Raw genomic sequence first — 23570 nt, 5'->3', positions numbered from 1 at the left:
TTTCTGCCTGATGCCAGTTCCTCCGTTTCCCAGGGGAGTGACTGAACCAGTGAAGGGGAATGTCCTCAGCAGTTCTGCACGACCCATGCTGAGGCCATGAGCCAAAAAGCATATTCAGCACAAACTGTGAAGCTCCAGTCATGGCAAAGTTTCAACACACTTTTATTGCTACTCCGTTTCCCTGCAGTGGCCTAGAACAAAGTCCCTATTGCACATCATGAATTGTTTTTGGCATCCTTGAAAAATTGCACTGGAGTTTATAGCCATTCTTCTTCTGCTGAATGCACAGAAGATGCCTTACCTCGATGCTATGGAACTACTGCAACACATGAGCCCCTGGTCCTATCTCTGGGGTTTAAGGATGGATAACAAACCCAATGAAATAGTTGGAGGAGAGGGATCACTCTCTCTGGCTGGCTGGCTACCTGTGTAAGCACCAGGCACCTCACAGGTGGGAGTGGTAGGTAACATTTGCATATAGTGGGAGCTGCCCCTTGGCTGGAGAACATCAGTTTCTACTGCATGCAATGGGATGCACACTAGTCCTGGCTGAATCTAATTTACCAGTTTAATTGTTTCTTCCCTGTATGGTCTATGGGGTTATTTACCCTAACCATTGCTGAGTCTCTGAGGACAGCTGATAATGGAGTCAGAATCCAGCAGCAGAGATGAAACCACAGTTGCACAGGTTATGCCAGAAAATTAAAAACTTCCACTGCTGGAGTATGGAGCAGCCCAAGGGTGTTGAATTCCCACCCCCACAACAGCCTCTACCTGTGCCAATGAAAGAAATCCTTAAAATACAAGCTGATGTACCACAGACTTAGCCCAGAAAAAAATACTGGCTAGACATATGAATTGCTTTTATGGCTACATTAAGCTTCATGATGCTGAAACTTAATGAATACAGGGGCTAATGCTGATATGCACTGTGAGCTAAAGGTTGAAGAAAGAAGTAGCAGAGATGGGGCTGGAAGTGTCCCTGCCTTCTTACCTCTCCAGCTCTTGTAATGAATAGTTACTTTTTATCAGTAGTTGGTTACTACATGATGTCTTCCCAGGCCTGCAGAAGCTTCCCTGTGTAACCAGTAGGAGTTGTGTTGTGAATTAAAGATTCTGTCTGGCTCTAGCAATGGCTAGAGTGTGGCTTAAATCTAATGATTCCCTCTCCCAACTGACTTTGACAGCCCTCCCCCCCAAGCTAATTCTCTGCCCTTTACTACTAATAAAGCAGGAAGGTTGGCAACTTGTGGTGCAGGCTCTGAGCTCACTGCACTCCTACCCTGTGTCAGATAGACCAGTTTAGACTGTATTCATAAAACAAGGAGCAGGGAAGGCTGTGCAGGTGGGGTGGCTTCCCTCACTCCACGCTGAAGGATGGGTTCTAGGAAAGCTGCCTGGGTGAGAAGACATCTCAGTAAACCCATGAGACAGGAACCCACTGGGGTGAACTGCAGGCCTGGTTAAAGGCTTCCTCCAACAGCCTGAGGCTCTCATCCACGCCATTGTTGACCAGCGACAGGTCGAAGTAATGTGCGTAGCGGCTGCGGATGGTCTCCGATTCCTTCCGTAGCTGTTGCAAGGCTTCCGACTGCAAAAGAGTGTAAAGTCCATAAAGTGGAACTGCAGGATGAGGGAAGTTTCCCAGAAGGGACCTGCCCCCCAGGCCAAGGGGCCTTGTGCTTTCCCCACAATAATGACAGGGCTGGCCTGTTCCCTTGACAAAAGTCTATCCAGCTACCTCCTTGTACAGCAGCAAATACTGGCTTGGGCCTAATATACAAGTCAGTCAAGTGGTCTCTATCAACTTGCCTTAGTGGCTTTTGTTCAGGGCTGCTGAGCTTTGCCCAGTGAGGCATGTTCTAAATGCTGCTGCTGTGTGGACCAAAGCAGTGGAGCCTTAGTGCTGCAGGTGCTTCCTAGAGCTTACAGGTGGCAGCCTGTATGCAGAACATTCCCAGGCTGTGTGACAGGGCTGTTTTGTATGTCTCATGATGAGGTACAGTTACCCACGGCAGGCTTAGGTGGAAGAGGCTTGTCATGGCAGCACTTGGTACATATGACCCAACCACATGGGACTGAGCACCTAGGAAGCCGCCACCAGAAAGCTGCAACTGTCACAGCACAGTGGGACATTCCATCTACAGTCTGACATTTGTGACCAGCCAGGCATTGTGACATGAGCTCCACACACAGGAGAAGAAATCTTGCAGGTTCCTGCACTTGACAGCAGCTACTCGCAGGATTGTATTATCCCGAAGCGAGTGTCCACAGAGCAATGATACCCTCCTACCAAGACATCTCTGCTGGCAGGTTCTGTGCTGTGAACAAAGCCCTGCCCTGCCTCCCTGAGAGCAGTCATTTTGATTTGACTCTGAATCCAGCCATTCATCCATGCGGGGGGAGCTCAGTGGAGTACCTTCACTATCCACCTTCTGTCTCGCCTATTGAGACCCTGTCTGCACCACACAATGCTGCCAGCAAAGGGGGTGGGCAAAGATCCTGTCCTGTAACCAGCAGAGCTGAGCAGCTGCTGTTTGGTGGAACTAGTGGAAATACAGCAGCACAAAAGCTCATACCACAGGGGTGGGCAAAATGTGGCCTGCCAGGCCATTCCATCTGGCCTGCAGGACCCCTAAAAAATTTAGAAAATTAACATTTATCTGCCCCTGGCTGCCTGTCATGCACCCCCTCGATGGCTCGCCAAACCTCAGTAAGTGGCACTCTGCCCAAAATAATTGCCTGCCCCTGTCATACCAGCTGTGGGAGGTCTCTGTTAGGGGCTTAGGTGCTGCAGCTCAAGCAGAAGCCACAGTTTAGGGTAGTCGAAGTTGAGCACAGCCAGGCAGGGTCAGCATGCTGCAGGGATGCCCCCCCCCACCAAGGATGCACCCCCTGCTGCACGGTAGCACGAGAGGCAACTGCCAGGAACCGTAGGCCATGTATTAACTGCTCAGTTGGACAGGCCTGGTGTAGACAGAGCCTACACTGCAGACTGCAAGGTCTTTGAGGCAGGGACAGTAATGCAAGCATAAGCAGGACCCAGCCCATCACAGCCCTTGAAGCTGGTATAGCAGTGCTGTAGTGCAACACAGCTAGCTGCCTGAGGGATGTTCAGACCCTCCCCAGCTGGTTCCTATTATTGTAAGTGTGAGCTCTCTGCTTATTTAAATGGGGAAAACCAGGTTCTTTGCTGTTTGCTGCTGTCCTGCATCCTGCACAGCTAATGGAGCTTGAAATGAACATGGCTCTTCCTTTTGTTTACTACCAGCAGTAGCATGAGCTCAGCTCTGGGCAACTGAGAATTGCTGCAGATCGAACCAATCCCTTTGCTGTGCAGCAAATAACAGATTGTTGGTTGGAGGGATCATCACTGCTCTCCACTATCTGAGTTCCTTGTGGTCACATTTCAGCTCTGTTCTGTTCTTTTCAGTAAGCTGTTACCTGAACTGCAGCAGCTGGCTATATATAGCACATGCTTCAGCACCCTCCGTCCTGCCCACTGCGGCAGGCACAAACTCCTGGCAGCAGGATCTCCACCATTTGTACAGGCACCAGCGCACAGAGGAGGAGGGGCCTGGCTGCCCCATGGATTTTTCAGCTTGGTCCTTATGTAACACACTGCACTCTGAGGCCCTTCTGCTAACAAATCAAATTGCAGGCAGTTTGAGTGGAAGGCTGCTTAAGTCTTTTCCTACTGTGATATTCTCCAAGAACAGCAGGCACCCTAATCTTAGCAAATCCACAGCCACAGGCTGATTGACAGAGCCAGCCCTGGCCACAAGCATGCAAACCAGCCTGACTCAGGCTGGAGCATCCTCTGGGCCAGGCAGAGCTTGATTCCACAGGGGCTGTTTTACCTTCCCTCCTAGTTTTGATTTCCAGCTGTACGTTGCATGTTAGGTCTGTCCTGACAGTGCCACTGAGGCACCTGGCAGTCCGCCAAGGCACTGGCTTGTCCTAGTACCGGTACTGCTAGAGAACCAACTCAAAGAAGCACAGTGTGATGTGAACCGCCCCATGGGAGCCACGGAGCTCCCTGGGCCAGGTGCTTTATAAAAACACTGCTTCTCTCCAAATTCAAGGAGGATGAACTTAATTAGCCAGATCATTTGCTCTTTGCATATTTGAGACTAGTTAACAGGCCTCCTCCAAGCAGCACTGCCTCAGCACTGCCTAAGCAAGCTTCATTTCAATGCTCAGCAGAGCCCCAGACTGCAGTGACAGAGACCAGAGAAGATGGAGGAGGAGATGACACTTCCCTGCTTTGCTCTCACTGCCATGGAGCATCTCTTGAGAGTGGAAAGCTCTGCAGTAGTGGGTGTTTCTGAAGTGAGTTATAGTGCCTGGATAATCCTGCAAGATTTGTAGGACAGGGCATGACAGCATGCATGGGTAATAGTGCTCCTAGGTTGGCGTCTTAGGCCAAGGCTGTCCATCTTCTAAGCCTCTGGGGGCCGAATGCCCACCATGATGCAATAGTGGGGGCTGTACCAGGATGAGCCCTAGGCTGCCCAGGCTGCATACCATGTGCATACTCCTGTCACTGCTGTGCTGCACACCCATCTCTCCCCTTCCCCCAGACCATCCACCGATACAGCTTATCCTCACTGCACTGCCATGCTAACCCCTGAGGTGTGGGCAAAGAGCAAAACTCAGTAGAGGGAAGGGGAGCCCAGAGAGCCCAGCTGCTGTTGCATCTAGAGCAATGGAGGGAGAAGCAATGGGGCAGAAGCCCCTGCCCACAGGCCATCAGTTGAACAGCACTGTTGTAGGCTATCGTCCCCTGTATTGGAAGCTGGTGGCTTGGCCACGGAGCTGGAAGGTAAGGTGAATGGGGCTCTTGCTGAGAAGCTACACAAGATGCACAGCTCCTGAGGGCCAAGTGTCACCTGCTGCAACACTGTTCCTCCTTCAGCTGCCTCATAGCCTGCTCTTCCAGCCCAGAGGCACCCCCACCCCCTTGCAGGACCTACGATGGGAGGGAACAGAGCAGCAAGGGGCAGGGAAAATGGCTGTCCCCCCCCCCGATAAGCTGATGCTGGCACTGAGGGACCTTGGGCCTTCTCTGTTCCTAGAGCTTTGGTACACATGCAGCTGGAAGCAGTCATCTGCCAGGCCCCAGCAAGAAAACGCACGTGCTTGAATGAAGAACTAAAACCCAAGGCTTTCTGCAGTGGCCTGAGCAGACCGAGTACCACAGAGATGCTGTACCCCACCAGCCAGCCTGCCCTGCGCCAGCCTATGGCTTATGGCCTGTCAGCTGGATTGAATTTGATGGGATGTAAAAATAAGCCCACACCTCTGGTTGAGAAAAATCAGACCCAATCCCCAAGAAAGGCACAAGAGCCACTAGCTGAGTGAGGGGAGAACTAGCCCCTCTGGGCTTGCCATCCCAGAGAGAGGGGAGGTCTCCCAGCACCAAACAGCCACTGCTCACCTGGTCGGCCTTGTCTGTTGGAGCGATGAAAACAATGAACGGGGAAAGCTCTGCAGTGCGGATGATCTTCAGCGTCTGCAGCACAGAGAGGGAAAAGAAACAGGCTACTCAATGGAGGAGTACCGCTGCCTGGAGCAGCTGGAGCAGAGAGCACCACATGCTGACTACCAGAGCCCCACCACCTCTTTCACCCTCCCCAGGTGCTCTGCTGCAGCCTCCCAGAAGAGGAGTCAGATGGCCACGGTGACTAAACCACCCCTACAGATGGGTCCCTCCAGGTCAAAGGGGAGGCATCTGGGTGAGGCTGGAGGCAGCTTGCACTACTGGAGTAGATGTCTGGGCCCCAGAGCAGTATGGCTGGTACCTCTGGCTAAGTATAAATTCACTCAAAAGTCCTTAGCTGGGGCTGCAGCACTGGGAAGCCTCCTATGAGCACTGGCTGTGCCAGCTCGTAGCAACAGGCATCCTGCTTGCCATCTTCCTTGGGTGACCATGTGAAACAGTGACACCTTGTACCAATGCACTACTTCTGGGTGAGCAGCACCTGGGTGGGGAGTTCTTAGCTGTCATTATCCTTTCTTGCTCTAAAGAAAAATTTTCAGGAACCAGAAGCACTGAACCGCTGCCATCATTCAAGGAGGGAAGGCCAACTTTGCCTTTGGCTCAAACTGCGTTTCCCCCTGTGCTTCCCCCCAACACCCCAGAACCCTTCTCCCCTTCTCTTCCCACCACCCCATGGTGGCCAGAAGGGCTCCCACTCAGGTATTTCTCATTCAGTACCACTAATGCGAGGCATGGCTTCTCCTGTCCTAGTTGTACTCTGCCAGGCTGCTCCAGGCATGGACACCATGGGGATATCTGATCATAGGAAAGTAGGGCTGGAAGCGAACACACAAGCTCATCTAGTACAGTCCTCTGCTCATGACAGGATTGTCCCTGACTAAAATCAGCCCAGCTGAGTGTCTATCCAACCTCCTCTTGACATTTTGCAGGAATAGAGATCCCACAATTTCTCTAGGTAGCCTGTTCCAATGCTTGATCACCCTCATGGTCAGAAAGTTCTTCCTAATCTCCAGCCCAAATTCTCTTTGCTAAAGCTTGAGACTGTTGCTCCCAGTCCTGTCCTTACAGCCACAGAGAAAAACCCATCTCCATCCTCTCTATAATTACCCTCCAGGTATTATATGCCAATGGCTGGCCCCCTTGCCATCTACCTTTATGACCCCCTTCTGAGGCAGGAGCTCCACAAACTACACATGCAGCAGGGAGATAAGCAAGTTGTCAGCAATGACTTTGAGGGACAGGTCCAGCAAGGGAGCACATGTTAGCTTTACAGAATCACAGAAAGGCAAGGCAGGAAGAGACCCCATATGATATCCAGTGATGTCCTGCAGTGAGACAGCGTCAGGTACTTAAACCATCCTTATCTTCCCCTTAAATCCTCAAGTGCAGGAGATCCCATACCCCTGCTAGGTAGCCTTAAGAAGCTCCAGGGCTTCACTGCCCTCATCTTTATCTGTTCACCCAAGGGACTATGAGGATCTGTGACTGAGGGGGCATGGGAGCAGCTTTCAAAAATATCTGAAAGGCTGCCAAACAGAAACACTGTTCTTCCTGTTACAGAAGGCAGGGCATGAAGCAATGGGTTCAAGCTGCACCAATGCAGACGTAAGAACAAGACAGCAGAACCAGTTGCCCTGGGAAGCTATAGAGTGTCCCTCTTCAGGGGGATTTTAAGAGGAGACTGGAAAAGAAGCTTCTGTCTGGGGTAGTTTAGGAGCAGAGAAACTTGCATCAATGCAGGGGCTGGACTAGATGATCCAAGGTCCCTTCCAACCTGAGGATTTTCTATTTGCCTCCTCCTGGAAGTGCGTCTCCAGCACTCCACTCTTCCAACCAAGCACTCCACCCTTTCAGTGCCTCACCTTCTGACACACCTCCTCCACAGCTCAAGGGACTGTAGTTTGCAGACTTCCCCCCTGCCAAGATCAATCCCCGAGTGACAGGCACACACCATTCTTCCTGCCTGCTTCAGGCAAGTGTGGAGGGTGCAGTTGGTACTCGGCTGAATCCTCCTTTGCACTCACAAATAACTGCAGTCACAAGTGCTGGTGCAGAGAAAGGTGTGTGCAAAGTTACAGCCACAAAATTAAAGGTGATCCCCACCTCACCCCTCACCTGAGGCTCAATGTCCAGGATGGCAATTTTATCCTGTTGGTGGATCTTATGCACAGTTTCAAATTTGGTGCCAAACATGTTTCCTTGGTAACTGCCAAACTCCAGAAACTCATTGGCCGAAATGTCCTTGGTCATCTCCTCCGTGGAGACAAAGTGATAGTTCTTCCCTTCCACCTCATTCTTCTTCTGGGGGCGAGTGGTGTCTGGAAGAGAAGAGAGTTGGTGAGTGACCTGTGCCCCTAGGGAGGGTGGAGGACCCCTCTCTCAGAACCAAAGGGTCCAACCACCCTTGGAACCAATGCAACCAGACAGCATGAAGGACATGGAGGGGCCTTGGAGACAGCTGGTCAGTACTGCACCATAGGTAGCAACCACAAATTGTTCCCAGGCAGTGGACCTCAGGGCACATAGGGACACAGATGGGGATAAGAGGAGCAAAAGGAAGGGGCAAAGAAGGGGAATCCCTCACCACCTAAATGGACTTTAACCCTTTGCCACCTGAGACAATGGTGGTGAGTCCAGGCTGATCACTAGCATTAACTGCCTGCCCATAAAAGCTTGCACCCCATGTCTCAGCCTCCTATTTTCTCCTGCCCATCAGTATCTAGAACCCCCTCTCAGTCAGTAATGGATAAGGGATGTTCTTCCAGGCATGATGCTCCTTGTCTGTCTAGAATCCAGGCCAGCAGCACCATTGCAAGCAAGGGATTGGGGCACCGGGTGCCCAAGGTGTCCCTTTGGGTGGCTAAAGGAACATTGTTGATTTTAAACACCTGCCCAGGGACCAGTGGCAGGACCTATAGCTACCAGTGACTTAGGCTTTGATACCAGCAAGGCTCCACGAGCCATGTCCTTGTGGCAACATCAGAGCCAAAGGAGAACCCTGCCTTGCAGGCTCCAAGGCAGGGCTCCCAATGCCTTGTGTTCTCCTTCCCTGCTGCTGGCACAAGGCTCTCAAATGCCACTACCTCAATATAAAACATATCTTGTCAGCCTACAGGTGTGGAGCCACAGCTTCCCTAGCAGGTTGTGCTCCCACCCATGTCTTTTGTGATCTACAGTGCCCTGGAGTCAAAGACGACAAAAGGGGCCATCAAGGCCCAAACAGCTGACATCACCCCTTGAGCCCTCCACACAAACAGACAAGCTGCCTCTCAGGTGGGAACCGCAGGCAGTTGGAGGTGCTGCAGCCCTTTTTTCAACCATGCCTGCCCCTTCCCCCAGAGCTAGTTTTGTGCCCAGGGCCACAAGATCTGAGGTCCTCACTAGAATAAGTCAGTTTGTGTCATCCAACAGGCATTAGTGTCTACCTGGGGCCCACACAATTCTGCTCTCTACCCATGCCAGGAGCCTCTGGTCCTTCTTCTTAATGACCATAGGGGCAACCTCTAGGCCTACTCTATCAAGGTGAGAGTACAACAGACTTGAACTTGACTGGATGGGGAATCCCCTGTAACCTCCAGGGTCACAAGTACAGGTGTGGGAAATCCAGGCCACAGCCAGCAGCAAGGGGGCAGGTACTAGAAACAAGCACTGAACCCCAATTTCAGACAGTGTGTGCTGACAAGACTTTCACAGGAACCACAGCTGGAGAATGTCTCCTGCAGCAATCTTTACGACTGCTTTAGGGGGGCTATTTTTTGTATCTCTCCACCTGTAAAAGCAGGTAACTTGATGCCTATGAGTCCTAACTGAGCAAGGCTCAGAAGGAGCCAGAGAAGTTAGCTGAAGCAGCTTTCCTGCACCAAGAAGGAACCTTCACACAGTGTTTGCTGGCTCAGGCCCTTGTCAAACTAAAAGTGAGCATCAAGCTTGGAGCAAACAGAAAGTCCTTGGGAAGTTCCTTTTCCTCAGGATAAGAAATGACTACCTCTGGTCCTATGGGACATGGACACTGAAAACGAAGAGATGCTAGTGTACCTAGGAAAGCCATCAATGGTCAGGGCTGCCTGCCCGTGTGGCCTGGCTATCAGGTGGGGTGGGGTTTGTAGGGATGTGGATTCCCACTCTGGGATACTCACAGGGAGCCGGATACATGAACTTCTCTGGGTTCTTGCTGAGCAGGGAGTTCTTGATATGGCTGCGGCCCACTCCACTTGCACCTGTGCAGAGTGAGGAAGAGTGGGTGGGTCAGCGTCTTCAACAGAGGTTTGGCCTGTGAGCACTGCCTGCTATGGAATAAGAGAGCAGGTGGGGGTGGGATATCCCATCCCCAGCAGGCACTGGGTGCATCTACACTTTTATTAATGTAATGCACATTAAATATAGTACCTCCAGGCATTTCTGCACATGCTCTGGGGGTGGGGAGGGCAGCACAGCACTTTAATTAGAGTGGCTTTGAGAGCCACTCTAATTAAAGTGCCACAGTGCCTCGTGTATCAGTGTTCAACAAGCTTTAGTTCACTGCCATTTTGAAGCATGGGGACATTAATATACAAGACACAAGAGGCTGCTGGAGCATGATAATTACCACGCTCCAGCAGAATTGATTAATCAAGTCCACGCCAATGTGCCATAATTACAGCGCATCAGAGCAGCCCCTGCTCTTGTATACAGATACTCTCCATTGTGAGGTACTACAAAAATGTGCATTAGTGTATTTTAATGCATATTACCAAAAGAGCACTTTTTTGTGATGTTTTAATCTATGTTAAAATAGGCTAATATGCATTAAAGCACCATGTGTAGATGCACCCACTGGGACCCATTCCCCAGAAGCAGCACAGTAAGAGCTTGGTGTTCTTAGCCTCCAAGGGCCAGGTTTTTAAAGGCATTTCAAACTCCCATGGAAACTGGGAGTTGGGCACCATTGAAAAAGTCTCTAGTGATGGAGACCACACAACTGTCTATGGAGTCATAAAGCAGCACACAAGACAGAACAGTTCCAACCACAGAGCTACTGGACTGCTACTCCCCAGAGCCTGCAGGCACAGCTCAGAGCCTGACAAAGACAAGGGACAGGTACTGTGTCCTACCAGGCTCAGGACAGGAGCTCAGCCCCACTCTTAAATTTATGCAGAAGGCAGCCCTGTCCCTTCCTCCCCCAAAATAGCCCGCATTGTTTTCACTATGCTGAACACAATACTGCCTTCCCAACCAGCCCCACAACTGGCCGCTATCCCTCCTACTGCAGCTGCAGTTGGCCACGTGACGTGTTCTGCCAACAAGGCCAGCGTGCACCCTGCTTGTACAGATCAGCACAGCTGTGCCTGAGCTTGCCAACTGGCTTCTGGAAAGGAAATCTATGCAGGGGCAGATTTCTAACTCACTCTTTCCTGGGAACTGGGATCTTCTGGGGGGAGCTCATGGGAAAGGCTCTGCTTTCTAATATTATTTTAGAAGGTGTAATTTTTTTCTGAAGAAAATCACTATAAACATACTTCAAGTCCAGCAGATTTCATATAATTTCATAGACATTAGGGCTGGAAGAAACCTCAGAAGATCATTGAGTGCAGCCCTCCCAGCCCAAAGGGCAGGAAGTCAGCTGGGGTCATAGGATCCCAGCAAAATAAGCATCCAATTTGCTCTTGAAGTCACTCAGAGTAGGTGCTTGAACCCCTCCGATGGCAGGCTGTTCCAGACCTTGGGGGCTCGGACAGTAAAGAAATTCTTCCTTATATCCAACCTGAAAATGTTTGACCTCATCATCCTTTGGGGTGCTCTGGTGAACAAATGTTCCCCCAGGTACTGGTGGTCACCCCTGATAAAACTTATAGGTGGCCACCAGATCACCCTTGAGCCTGCGCTTTTCCAGGCTAAAGAGTCCCATGGCTCTCAGCCTGTCATCACAAGGTCTGTTTTCCTGACCTCTGATCATGCCCGTGGCTCTTGTCTGAACTGGGATGTTCCCAGTCCTCTCAGAATACATTTTATTCCAGCCAGAAACACATTGATTATGTGGCCTGAAGGCCACAGGGTCCAATCCAGAGCTCAATGAAGACCAAGCAAAGGCTTCCACTGACTTCAGTGGAGTCTGCCTCAGATCCAGGACTGAAGAGGTGCCTGGTCCTAACTCTCATTCAGCAGCAGCTCTGTGGCAAGACTGCTATGCAATGGCATTCAAAAGAATTCTAGGACACTGTTCAGGACACTATTGGGGTCATGATCGAGATCAACCCTGGCTGAGAATTGGAAGGGGCCATTATACCTATCAGCACCAGTGTCTTCCTCTTGAACGCAGGGAGCCGCACCACCTCCTCGTATGAAACCACATCCAGCTGGTCAAAAACTGAGAAAAGAAACAGCACTTCAGAGCCAGCGCAGACATAATAGCAGGGGCATTCCTCCTGAAACCCACTGGGCACAGCAATGTCCCCAGCCCATGGTAGAGGCTAGCAAAGGGGAAATGCTCCTTCTGAAGATGATGATAGAAGAAACTCTTCTAGCATGATGTGAAGTACAGGACTGATGTTTTCCTCTCCCTACAGACCTGCTTAGGATTTGAGGCCCCAGAGGAGCGAGTCTAGAAGCTGCAAGAACTCCGAGCTGAAAGTGTCACAAGGATCTTTATTTATCCCTCTCTGATTTATGGCCTTGTTTATCAGTGGCTCCTGGACCACAAGGCCAGGCAGGGTGCCAGCATATTTTCCACCCTAGCTGCATGACCAGCACCCACCATGGCTCAGTTCTCTGGGGCATGGTGGGCACTGGTTTATTATGGGTCAGATTTGTGCCTCAGTGAATTAAATATGACTGGCACAGGCAGGGTAAATGCAGCAGTGTTTGCCTAGCTTGGCACCATGCCTGAATGAAGATGGTAGACTGGGATGTTTCTCTGTGGTTGAAGGAATCAAATTTTGATTGGAAAGACTTCTCAGAAGAGCCAAACTGGAAAGCTCTGACCTGCCAAATAAAGGATCAGCCCACCCCTCCTCACCACCTCCAAGCTACCCCCTGCCTCTTCTCCACTGCCACTCCCCACCTCCAGCCTCTGCTCAGGAGGAGCTGGGCCAGGCAGTGTGAGTGGCAGCAGCGCACCATGCCGCTCTGCTTTCCCACTGGACTGCACCTTGCGCCCTGCCCACCTGCCTCCACCTGCAGCACTGCCACTGACTTGGCATAGAGCGAGCACACCAAAACAGAAGTTGGCCCAGGGTTCCCTTTTCTCTGAGGCTGGCTCTGCTCAGCTTGCAAAGTCAGTGGAGCATTTCACAAGGCTCCTGTTCAGGCACCAAAATAAAGGCAGGGATTTTTAAAATGTTTAATCACCCGTGGTCCTGGCTTCGGGTGCTAAGCCCAGACCCCTCTGCCTTGTGCTGTCACATACAGGGAGGGTGTAAAGCATCCCCAGGTTGCCATGATAACACCTTCCTCTCACTGCACAGGTGGAGATGACGACATATGGCATAGGGGAGAATCAAACTACTCATCCCTAAGGCAGGGAGCTTCCTCCCATAGGAGGGGGAGTGGTCAGCAGGAGGGTATGTGTGAATGAGTCAAGTCTGTTGTGTTGCACATCCCACTGTATATGAGTTAGCAGTCCCTGACTGACCCCTGCACTCATCCCTTGATTGTGCTGGGGACCCAAAGCAGCTCCTAAAAGATTCCCCACCCCAAAGGTGACAGCGTGGTGCCCTTCCTCCCCACGCAGGATTTCTAGCCAGCTGGGCCAGGAACACCCCTCCTCTTTCCTGGCAGTGCCCCTGTTGTGAGCCCACAACAGCAGTGCACCCAAACTCCATAGGAACATGCTCCTCACAAGCTGCTTTGCCAACAAGAGAAGATAATGGGAAGAGATTCTCTGAGGAGTCACTTAACAGGCAACTCAGCCCAGAAAGGTCACTTGAGCAATGGCCACACAACAGTCCTATACTCTGAAAAGCTTTGTCTTGTTGGCAGTGTGCCGTGCACTGTGGCTTTGCTTTTACCAGTGTTTCTGGGCCTCCAGGGAGGAAGGTACTATAGCCTGTAATAAGGCTATTGCCGCAATTGTGTGCACAGCCATGAGGGACAAACAGGCTTTGGTTGGACTAAATCACAGGAGGGAAGAAATGGGCCAGGAGATTATCTGAGGGGATTACTCCTCCATGTAGGGGCCAGAACACCAGGTAAGGAAAGGGAAAAGCCTTGAGTCTGACACCTTTGACTGCCTAGCCACTCTGACGCTGCTGGAGGGCACCTTTACAACAATGTGAGCAAGTAATGGCCCAAGCCCCAGGCATGTACTGCTTAACCACTGTAGTACCCTTACCGGTGCCTCACTTTAGTCTGAGCACCCAAAAGCCCCATCATGTCTCCCACTCTGCTGCTTGGAGGTGGAGCGACCAATTCTGAGCACAAAGGAACTGGGAACTTGTGACAAGGAAGGGGCTCTTACTTGAGCTGTGCTTGGCCAGATATTTGTCTTTGCACTTTTTCTTTTTGCCAAAAGGACTGCAGCTCTGGGCCTCATTTTGAGTGGACTGGGTCACGCTGGCTACACGCCTGCAAGGAAGCAAAAGCAAGACCTGGTCAGATGTTCCCATCTCAAATTCTGGTGCAACCCCTGCCCCTGGAAACAGAAGAATTCTTCCCAAGGTGAATTCCTACTGCGTCCCAAGCCTTGTAAACTGGGTCAGAGAAGGCCTCCAGGCCAGAGTGACTTGACCGCAATGATCTGGACCAATGGGTCAATCTGGAAAAGGTCAGAGGGCACTGTTAGCTCAGCCAATCTACCTACCTGTGGCATGTTCTCCACACTGAGCACCTGGTCATGCCCTCTCCAAACAGCTCCTTATAGGCAGCTCTGATGCATTTTCCTCATGGTGGCAGAAGGCTTTAAGCCTCCAGCCCCCTGTGCTGCATCCATGTCCAATATGCAGCACACTAAGCTTTATGCAGATCCGAGTTGGGATTCCCCAGCCTAGCACCACCTACTTATAGTGAGCAGAGGAACATACCATTCCTGTAACTCAGGGGAGGGGATCAGGCCTGCTGACTCTGTGGAGGATCCTTCGACCCGGCCCTGCCACCAGTTGCTGTCGTCTTTGTTGATGATCTGGATGATGTCCCCAGTTTTGAACTTCAGCCCTGCTTCCTTACAGGGGATCAGGTTGTCCTTCTTGGGGTCATAGTCAAACTGGGCCCTCATAAACATCTGCAAAAAGGTCAAAAGTCAGTATAGCCAGGCTGCAGCTTCAGTTCTGATGAAACAAGCCCCAGCTACATGGCAATCCCAGCTGTTGATAGTAGCTACCAAGCAAGACAAAAGAAGAGATTAACTGAACCAAAAGCGAGCAGTATGTGCAAGGCACATGCCCATCACATCCCTCCAAGCCTCAACCCCTTTTGCAGTTCTTATCTACAAACTGAATGAGCCTCAGCAACACCCCATGAGAAAGAAGAGATGCCACAATCCAGATCCTATAGTGCCAGTGCCGAGTGCTTTAGAAATATCAGCTTGCTCACTACCTAAACAGTCAGATGAATTTTTCATGATCCCGCTGTCCAATCCCATGGCCAGCCCCTGTGGCTTAAATTCTACATGTCAGTATATCTAAAGTTTAACACCACTTCTTTCCCCAACCAGCCTCGGAAAGGAGGAATCCCATCCTTTTCAGGGAAATCAGACTGACCCTAGACCAGAGGTGGGCAAAATACAGCCCATGGGCCAGATCCAGCCCACCAGGCCATTCTATCTGGCCCATGGGGCCCCTAAAAAATTCAGAAAATATTAATCTGCTCCTGGCTGCTTGTCAAAGATGACAGGAGCCACAGGCATTAGGACCCAGGGGGAGCCTCCGCTGGATGCAGCAGCCAGCCCCACTGCACCCCCAGACATTTCCATGCCTTCCTGCCCTCACACTGCTCCAGCACCACTGGACTCCCGGCTGCATCGCTGGACTGGGGAACACAGGCCGGAACAGGTATGTGGGGGGCAGGTGTAAGGAAAGGCTCTGTGTGTGTGCATGCATGCGCATGCACACATGCACACACATGTAGGGAGGGTCTCTGAGGGGGAAGGACGCGCATGCACATGTGTTCATATGTTGAGTCCTACATGCACACCCCAAACACATGTACACATCCCCCTCACACTGCTGCATGCAGACCCCCACACCCACACACCCTCAAACACCCCAGCCACTCTCCCCCCCACACAGTCCCCAAACCCCATACCTACTCACACCCAACATATCCATACATACACCCACATGCTCCCTCACCCCACATCCACCCCTACAGACACACCCACACATTCCCCCACATCCCACATACTTACACCCCCACAAATCTATACCCACACTCCTCCCACAATATACAAGAGTAAGACTACATTTTAAGCTATTATATACAATCACCTCTGTGTATACTACACAAACACATGTAAACCAGGACAAAAATATTTTTTGAAATCAAATTAATGTAGCAGATGTTTGCTTTTTAGAATATAATTTGGTATTTTTCTGGTTCTGAGATGGAAAAACCTCTTGCTGAAAGGAGTACTTTCAGGGGCAGAGACAATCCCAGCAGGGCGTGGGGCCTGGGGCAAAGCAGCCTGCACAGGGCCCCCCATCCCTGCCCCACAGCACACTTATGGCAGGGAGTGAAAGCCCCAGCACACCAGCCACGGCAGGAGGAGTGGTGGTCAGAACCTATGGCTGGAACAGGCAAAGAGCCATCCAACCCGCCGGGCAGGAGGGTGGGCCAAACTTCAGCCATCCATGGCCTCTCCGCCAGCTCTGCAGAGCCCCTCAAAGCACGGGGCTCAGGGCGGTTGCCCCGATTCACATCCCCGGGGACAGCCCTGTCCAGGGTCAAGGGAAGGGACTTCTAGTGGCAAAGGTCAGGGATTAGGGGGCAGGACTTCCAGTCACAAGATGGCGATGAGGGGGTGGGGCCCCTGTCAAGGGGCAGGGCTACCCATGCAGCCCTCAACTGCTTGCCAAAACTCAGTAACTGGCTCTCTGCTCGAAGTAATTGCCCACCCCTGCCCTAAACTGACTGTACAGAGAGTAACCATGGCTTAAGGATGGCAAGAGTGCAGAAGAAGCTACATCAGGCGATTAAAGGTGAGAAGAAGCAAGACAGAACATTAACTAGTGCTAAAGCCACTACGCCAAAACAGGACCAAGTGCTCCTTGCAAACCCTATCCCAGCGGTTCCCAACCGGTGTGCCGTCGGCCATGTCCAAGTGTGCCACGGACTCTTGGGTGGGGCATGGCTACAGCCAGTGCCACCTCTGCACCCCGGCAGGCCCCATGCTGATACTTTCCAACCCTCTGCTCAGTTGTTCGCCATCCCTTCCCCCCACCCACCCCCGCCTGGCATTTGGCTGCTCACACCCCCACCCGCACCCCCGCCCCATGTCTGGCCAGTGTGCCGTGGGACAAAAAAGGTTGGAAAACACTATTCTATCCCTTCCAACACAGGAACAGCCCAACCAGATCAGGGCTTTAACTCAGGTGTCTCTAAAAGTCCTCATCCTACTGTTGATTATTCTCCTTCTCCCTTCATGGCAGCACTAAGACTGTTTCCATCAGACAAGTCCAAAGCCTAAACACATGTCAAGAAACAAACTGTTAGTTGGAGGCTTTTGGACAGCCTGAAGTAAACCTACAGCCTGCACAAAGAGCCCCTACAGGGGTCAAGAAAGTTTCTATGTATAGCAAATGCATGCAACTGTCTAGTAGGCTAAGAGACCAAGTGATCTTCACTGGGAGATCTGAGAGCTCTGTATGAGGGAGGGGATAGGTGGCCATGATCCCATAGCTTACAAGACAGGTACTGGAAGCCAAATAAGGTTCTTGTATGAGTGCAAGCAGGTGGGGAAGGTCTGAGTTGAGAAGAGTGTCCAGAAAAAGGGATGTCTGGACCTGTCTTGGTCCTTTCTTTGCCCTGTAACATATCTGCTCTGTCAATGGGGCACCACAGAACTTCCCAAGACACTAGGTCTCAAACACTGAAGGTGTTCTCTCCATCATCTCCAGAAGCAGCTGTTTGCCTGGGCAGTAAAATTCTCCTGGTGTGCCATGGAAATAGCTAGGAAACAAATGGCTGAAGATTTCCAAGCACATCTATCACAGCAGCTTAAATTAAGCCCTCTGGGCTGCCCTGCTCAGCACTGGGGAGCTTTACAGTCAGGGTGTAGGGCATGATGAGTGAATACAGTCCTGGCCATACCGGCTCCCTGCATCACTTCCATGTCACATCTGCCGAGTCTACTGGCAAGCACCAGTTTGTTGCTGCCAGCATCCCTGGAGCTGAATGAGAGAACGCTCTGCAGAAAAGAACGCTCGTGATTCCCAACAACACCCCTGGCTACGCTCCATCTTCACAGCCTTTAAGGCTGCTGTAAGAAACTGAGCCCAGCTGGGAATTTGCAGTTGAAGGAGAGTTTTGCAGTTACAGTGGAGAAAACCATCTTAGTTTCCACATATAAAAGAAGCCAGTTTCCCAGAGGGGTTATTCAAGGACTACAGGCACAAAGCAGCCACATGTATTGGAGTGTTCCTGCTTTCTCTGCCAACACATCCTTGGTAGCTGGAAAATGGGCTGCATATAGAGGTTTAGGGGCTCATACTTACTAGTAATTTCCTTTTTTGCTTCCTTTTCTGTTGGCTGGGATAAACACACCACCAGCTGAAACCATATGTCACTGCACACAGTGTTCCTGCTTTGGGTTATCTCCCAGCAAGAAGGCTAACAAGCAAACAAAACAGGGAACGCCTCATAATCACAGGGCACCTCCTCCCAGGGAGGGAATGGGGCTGAGTGGCCCTGAGGAGTGCTCTATCTTGGTCTAAAGCAGAAAGAATCTCCTGAGCACCTCAGGACTAGGGTGAAAAAGCACTGGGCAAAATGGAGATGGGGTGCATGAGAAAAAGGGGGATGGGGGTGGGGAAGAAGGCCATGCAGTGCATAGGGGGCAGAGCCAACCCATGCCACAGCTCCCCAACCACCAGATACCTCCCACTAAGAGGAGGGAGATAAAGTTTGCCAAGACTGTAGGGGTCCCCATGTTTGGCCATTCCTGGAAAATTATTTTATGTCAGAGGTTGGCAGCTGTGTTGGGTAATGTTTGACTGGCAGAGGCTAAATATTGCTGGAACCATTGCCTTCCTGAGGTAGCACGCCCAAGTGCTGTATGACAACACACTAAGGCTCAGGGAGTCACCAATACCACTCAACTCACTTGCCTGCTGGTAAATCCCAGCTGGGATACACCTCTGCCTCACCTCTCCTCATGGTTCCTCTGAAGACAGCTGCAGACACTCTTCTAGCTTTTCTACCCCTGCTCACAACCTGAAAGAGCCAAGTGTGGCACACATGCCCTGACCAACAGCTTCCTGGCTGTGGGGAGAGGGAGTGCGGTAATGAGGTTCTGGTACCTAAAAATTAGTCTATAGAAAATCCTGAGGCAAGCAGTCAAAACATACCTACCACAGCGATTATATATCATAGAAACACAGAATCATAGAAAATTAGGGTGACCTCAGGAGATCATTTAATCCAACCCCCTGCTCAAAGCAGGACCATCCCCAACAAGATCATCCCACCCAAGGCTTTGTCTATCCCTGTCTTAAAAACCTCCAAGGATGAAGATTCCACCACCTCTCTGGGTAACCTGTTTCAGTGTTTTACAGCCCTCCTAGTGAGAAAGTTTTACCTAATATCTAACCTAAACTTCACTTGCTGCAACTTGAGACAATTGTTCCTTGTTCTGTCACCTGCCACCACTGAGAAGAGTCCAGCTCCATCCTCTCTGGAGCCACGCCTTCAGGCAGTTGAAGGATGCTATTAAATCCCTCCTCAGTCCTCTCCTCTCTGGACTAAATAAGCCCAGTTCCCTCATTGTCTCCTCATAAGTTACATGTCCCAGTCCCCTCACCATTTTCACTGCTCTCTGCTGGACTCTCTTCTGTAGTTGGGGCCCCAAAACTGGACACATTACTCCAGATGTGGCCTCACCAGTGCTGAATAGAGGGGAACAATCACTTCCCTCAATTTGCTGGCAACACTCCTACTAATGCAGTCCAGTATGCCATTAGCCTTCTTAGCAACAAGGGCACACTGTTGGCTCTTATTCAGCTGTAATCCCCAGGTCCACTGTAACCTCAGGTTGTTTTCTGCAGAGCTGATACTTAACCAATTGGTCCCCAGTGCATGGGATTGTTCCATCCTAAGTACAAGACTTTGTACTTGTCCTTATTGAACCTGATGCAATTGCTTTTGGTCCAATCCTCCAATTTGTCAAGGTCTCTCTGAATCCTAGCCGGAAATTGATGAAGATATTGAACAAAGACAGCTCCACGACCAACCCCTGGGGCACTCCACTTGATACCAGCTGCGACCTAGACATCAAGCCATTGACTACTACCCTCTAATCCCGATGATCCAGCCAGTTTTCTATCCACTTGATAGTCCATTCATCCGACCCATACTTCCTTAGCTTGCTTGCAAAAACGTTTTGGGAAACCATATCAAAAGCCTTGCTAAAGTCAAAGTATATTGCATCCACTATTCTTCCTGTATCCACGGAGCCAGTCATCTCGTCATAGAAGGCAATCTGGATGGTCGGGCATGACTTGCCCTTGGTGAATCCATACTCACTGTTCCTAATCACCATCTTCTCCTCCCAGTGCTTAGAAATGGTTTCCTTGAGGACCTGCTCCATGATTTTCTAGGAAGTGAAGTGAGGCTGACTGGTCTGTAGTTCCCTGAATCCTCCTCTTCCCCTTCTGAAAGATGGGCACTATATTTGCCCTTTTCCAATCATCCAGGACCTCTCCTGATCACCACCATTTAAAAGGCGATGGCTAGAGGTTCTGCAATCACATCAGCCAAATCCCTCAGCGCGCTTGGGACCCCATGGACTTATACTTAAATAGTCCCTAACCTATTCTTTTGCCACTGTTAGCTGCTCACCTTCTCCCCAAACTGTGCTGCCAGGTACAGTAGTCTTCAAGCTGACCTTGCCTGTGAAGACTGAGATGAAAAAGGGATTAAGTACTTCTGCCATTTTTGCATCCTCTGTCAGTAGGTTGCCTTCCTAGTAAGTTCAGTAAGGGACCCATGCTTTCTCTTTTCTTTCTTTTGTTGCTAACAGACTTGTAGAAACCTTTCGTGTTCCCCTTCACATCCCCTCCTAGCTACAACTCCAAATGTGCCTTGGTCTTCCTGATTTCATCTCTGTATGCCCAAGCAATGTTCTTATATTCCTCCCTGGTTGTTTGTCCAAGTTTCCACTTCTGGTAACCTTCCTTTTTGTGTTCTAGCTCACTGAAGAGTTCTCTGCTAAACCAAGCTCATCTTCTAGCCACATCTGCTAGTCTTCCTGCATATCAGGACGGTTCACTCCCATGTCCTCAGTAAGGTTTCTTTAAAATAAAATAAAATAAAATATATGGAGATGGACCTCACTGAGTGGCAATGCCATGAGCTGGAGATCTTTTCAGGCCAAAAGATGCCCCTCACTTTAAAACAAAATGTATGCTCATTCCACATTCAAATTCAAATCACCATGAGTTATTTACCCTGGAAATGTAGACTCCTGACAGGCTGGAGATGAGGCCAACCCTACTGGGAAAAGACAACATTTCCCAGGATAATGCCTATCAGTAAAACATTAGCCTTTGCCCCATCTTTATACCTGAATGGATTGAGACTGGAAAGATGCACCAGACTCTCCTTGCAACATTTTAAATGGGGACTGCCAAAGCATTGCACTTGACTCTGCTGTGGAGTTGTGGTCTATAGACCAACAAGTCCCAGCAGGATATAAGCAAATTCTCCTTGGTATTAGCAGGCCAGAATCCTGGGGATCAAAACAGACCTTTGCATGGTGAGACTGGAAGCTGTGACCAGCCATTTCTTAGCTTACAGACAACAGAAAGACCAACTGCCTGAAGAGGCAAGGCCCTCAGCCCCTGATAAATTTTCAGTACAGCCCCCTCCCTGGGCAAAAATCTAGCTGTAATTAGCATCGGTTTAAAAATCAGACTCTAATACATGTGGAACCAGCCCCAGTCTCTGCCTAAATCAAAACCCCTGTGGAATAAAAATGCATGTCCCCCTAGACTCCCAAGTATTTGAAGATAGGGGTTTGACCACATGTATGTAGATACCCGATTCTCCCTTTGAAATAACCCACTTTGCAGATGGCCCTGACTGCCAACACCCCAGCACATTTGGAGATCTGAAGTAGTCAGGATTCACGTCTAGTTTCAGGCTTAAACCACACAGTGGACTCCCATCTCCCTCACATGGGGAACTCAGATCCCAGATCCTGAACAGCCCCAACCTTGGCATCATTTGAAATCTCAGGTCTAAATTTGTGTCTAGACCTGGTTACAACAGCAGAGATCTGCTCTTCCCATTAAAATCACTCAGGTTCAGAATCAAATAAGTCACTCAGGCTCAGAGTAGCAGTCCTATTGCTGCAAACGGATTTGATTAATCTGTGATTTGCTAGTTGTGAGATGTGGGGGAGTTTGGTCAGGAAACTAGTTTTGACTGGGGAGGTATGTTCTTGCCCCTGACAATCAAACGGGATTCGCTGTGCATCATGTAATCCTGGCCTGACAGTGACTGTGAGGGGAAGAGAAGCTGATCCTGACAAAAAGACAAATTTAAAGTCATCAAGCTTCCTTGTACTGAGCTCTCACATGCAAAGAGACCAAAAGTGTCCATTTGTTAAGGTAGACAGTGCCAGCGTGCAGGTCACAGTAAGGGGGAAAGTGTCTCAGAGGGGGAAGAGCACTGCAGTCCTCTGAAGAATAATGTTTCTGTCAGGCCTGTTTACTGCATGGAGTCAGCGAGTCTAGGCTCACCAGGAAACTATAAGCCTCCCTTAATCAGAGGGAGGCCACCAAGTGTGCAGTAACAGAATCCTTAGAACAAAGATGAGAAAACATGGATGGGAGTGGAGGTCAAAGGCCAATGATGAGGGTTGCTGGGGGAGGGCACTGAGCAGAGAATAAATGTTTCAGTCAGAAGGTCTTGCTCTTCTGCATCTTTCCCTGTTCCTACTGCCAGAATCAGCATAATACTCACGTAGCACCTTATCAGGAGGTGCCTGCACAGATTTGTTACTACATCAGCATGACTGCAGTGGCTTAAAGAGCACCAACTAAGGTAAGTCTAAAGCAGGGAAAGGGAAAAGGAGAATGGTGGTTAATAAGCAAAAGGATCACAACTGATTCTGGGTCTATAGAGATCTTCAGACAGAGAAAACAGAAAGAAGGGTATATTCACTTTTCACCTTAGTCCTTAAGAAAAAAACAAAACCTAACTCCTATGGGACACAGGTGACAAAAATAAAGGAGAGGAGAGACTGGAAAGGAAGATACAGGAACCCCAGAGACCACGAGTGAATTGATTTATGGTGAATTAATTTAAAACACATATTCAATTTAATATGTGAATCAAACAAATAACCCTGCCCAATCATCCCCTTTAAGAAGAATCTGCCTGAGCAAAATATTTTTGTCTCTGGACAAGTACTGGCATGAGGTCAGCTCAGGACATGAGTTAAGATCATCAGACCTAACCAGTGGCCACACAGACAGCCATGGACTAATATTCAGCAGGTTCAAAATGACTGTTTGGGAGGGGTATGATTGCCATCTGTAATTTAAAATACAGAGTCACAGTATGATAAATGTGACCAGTATAGTGTATGACAAGTGTCATGTATTTGGGATACTGAGGGGGGAAATAAACTATTCATCCTCCAGTTAAACTAAAATCAAAGCTCCGGTCACCATTAGTGAGGAATGGAATCAGTGGAGACCCATCAGTCTTTGCCAGTCACTTCTCCCTCCCAAAGCCCCATTCATCTCCACAGACCAGATGATGGCCCAGCATGGCCTGCTGAATCCCTGCACGCAGAATAAAGGCAGGAGCCCCATAATAACATGGATTTCTGTTGCTATGGCGATTGCAGCATGACAACTGCAGAACTAAAAGCTGGGGCGTTCTGCTCTGCTTTCCTGCTACTCCCCCCCACCCTTCAACCACAATTTCTTTCTTC

General features: G+C 50.1%; 1 protein-coding gene across 1 annotated transcript in view; it reads right to left on the bottom strand.

Annotated features, from left to right (window-relative positions):
• Window positions 1-145: 145 nt before the first annotated feature.
• Window positions 146-23570, bottom strand: part of MPP1 (MAGUK p55 scaffold protein 1) — a 40607-nt gene continuing 17182 nt past the window's right edge. Inside the window, exons 6-12 of the mRNA XM_090058948.1 lie at window positions 14497-14693; window positions 13935-14041; window positions 11766-11846; window positions 9640-9720; window positions 7619-7821; window positions 5441-5515; window positions 146-1591 (exon numbers count right to left, since the gene is read on the bottom strand). Coding sequence (XP_089915074.1) covers window positions 1415-1591; window positions 5441-5515; window positions 7619-7821; window positions 9640-9720; window positions 11766-11846; window positions 13935-14041; window positions 14497-14693 — 921 coding nt within the window. The 3' untranslated portion in view covers window positions 146-1414. The remainder of the gene's footprint in view (window positions 1592-5440; window positions 5516-7618; window positions 7822-9639; window positions 9721-11765; window positions 11847-13934; window positions 14042-14496; window positions 14694-23570) is intronic.

Source organism: Crocodylus siamensis, chromosome 8, assembly GCF_052110815.1.
Source record: "Crocodylus siamensis isolate JL-2025a chromosome 8, ASM5211081v1, whole genome shotgun sequence".
NCBI lineage: Eukaryota > Metazoa > Chordata > Crocodylia > Crocodylidae > Crocodylus > Crocodylus siamensis.
The sequence above is the reverse complement of the archived record's forward strand: the minus strand, read 5'-3'. Positions and strand labels throughout refer to the sequence as shown.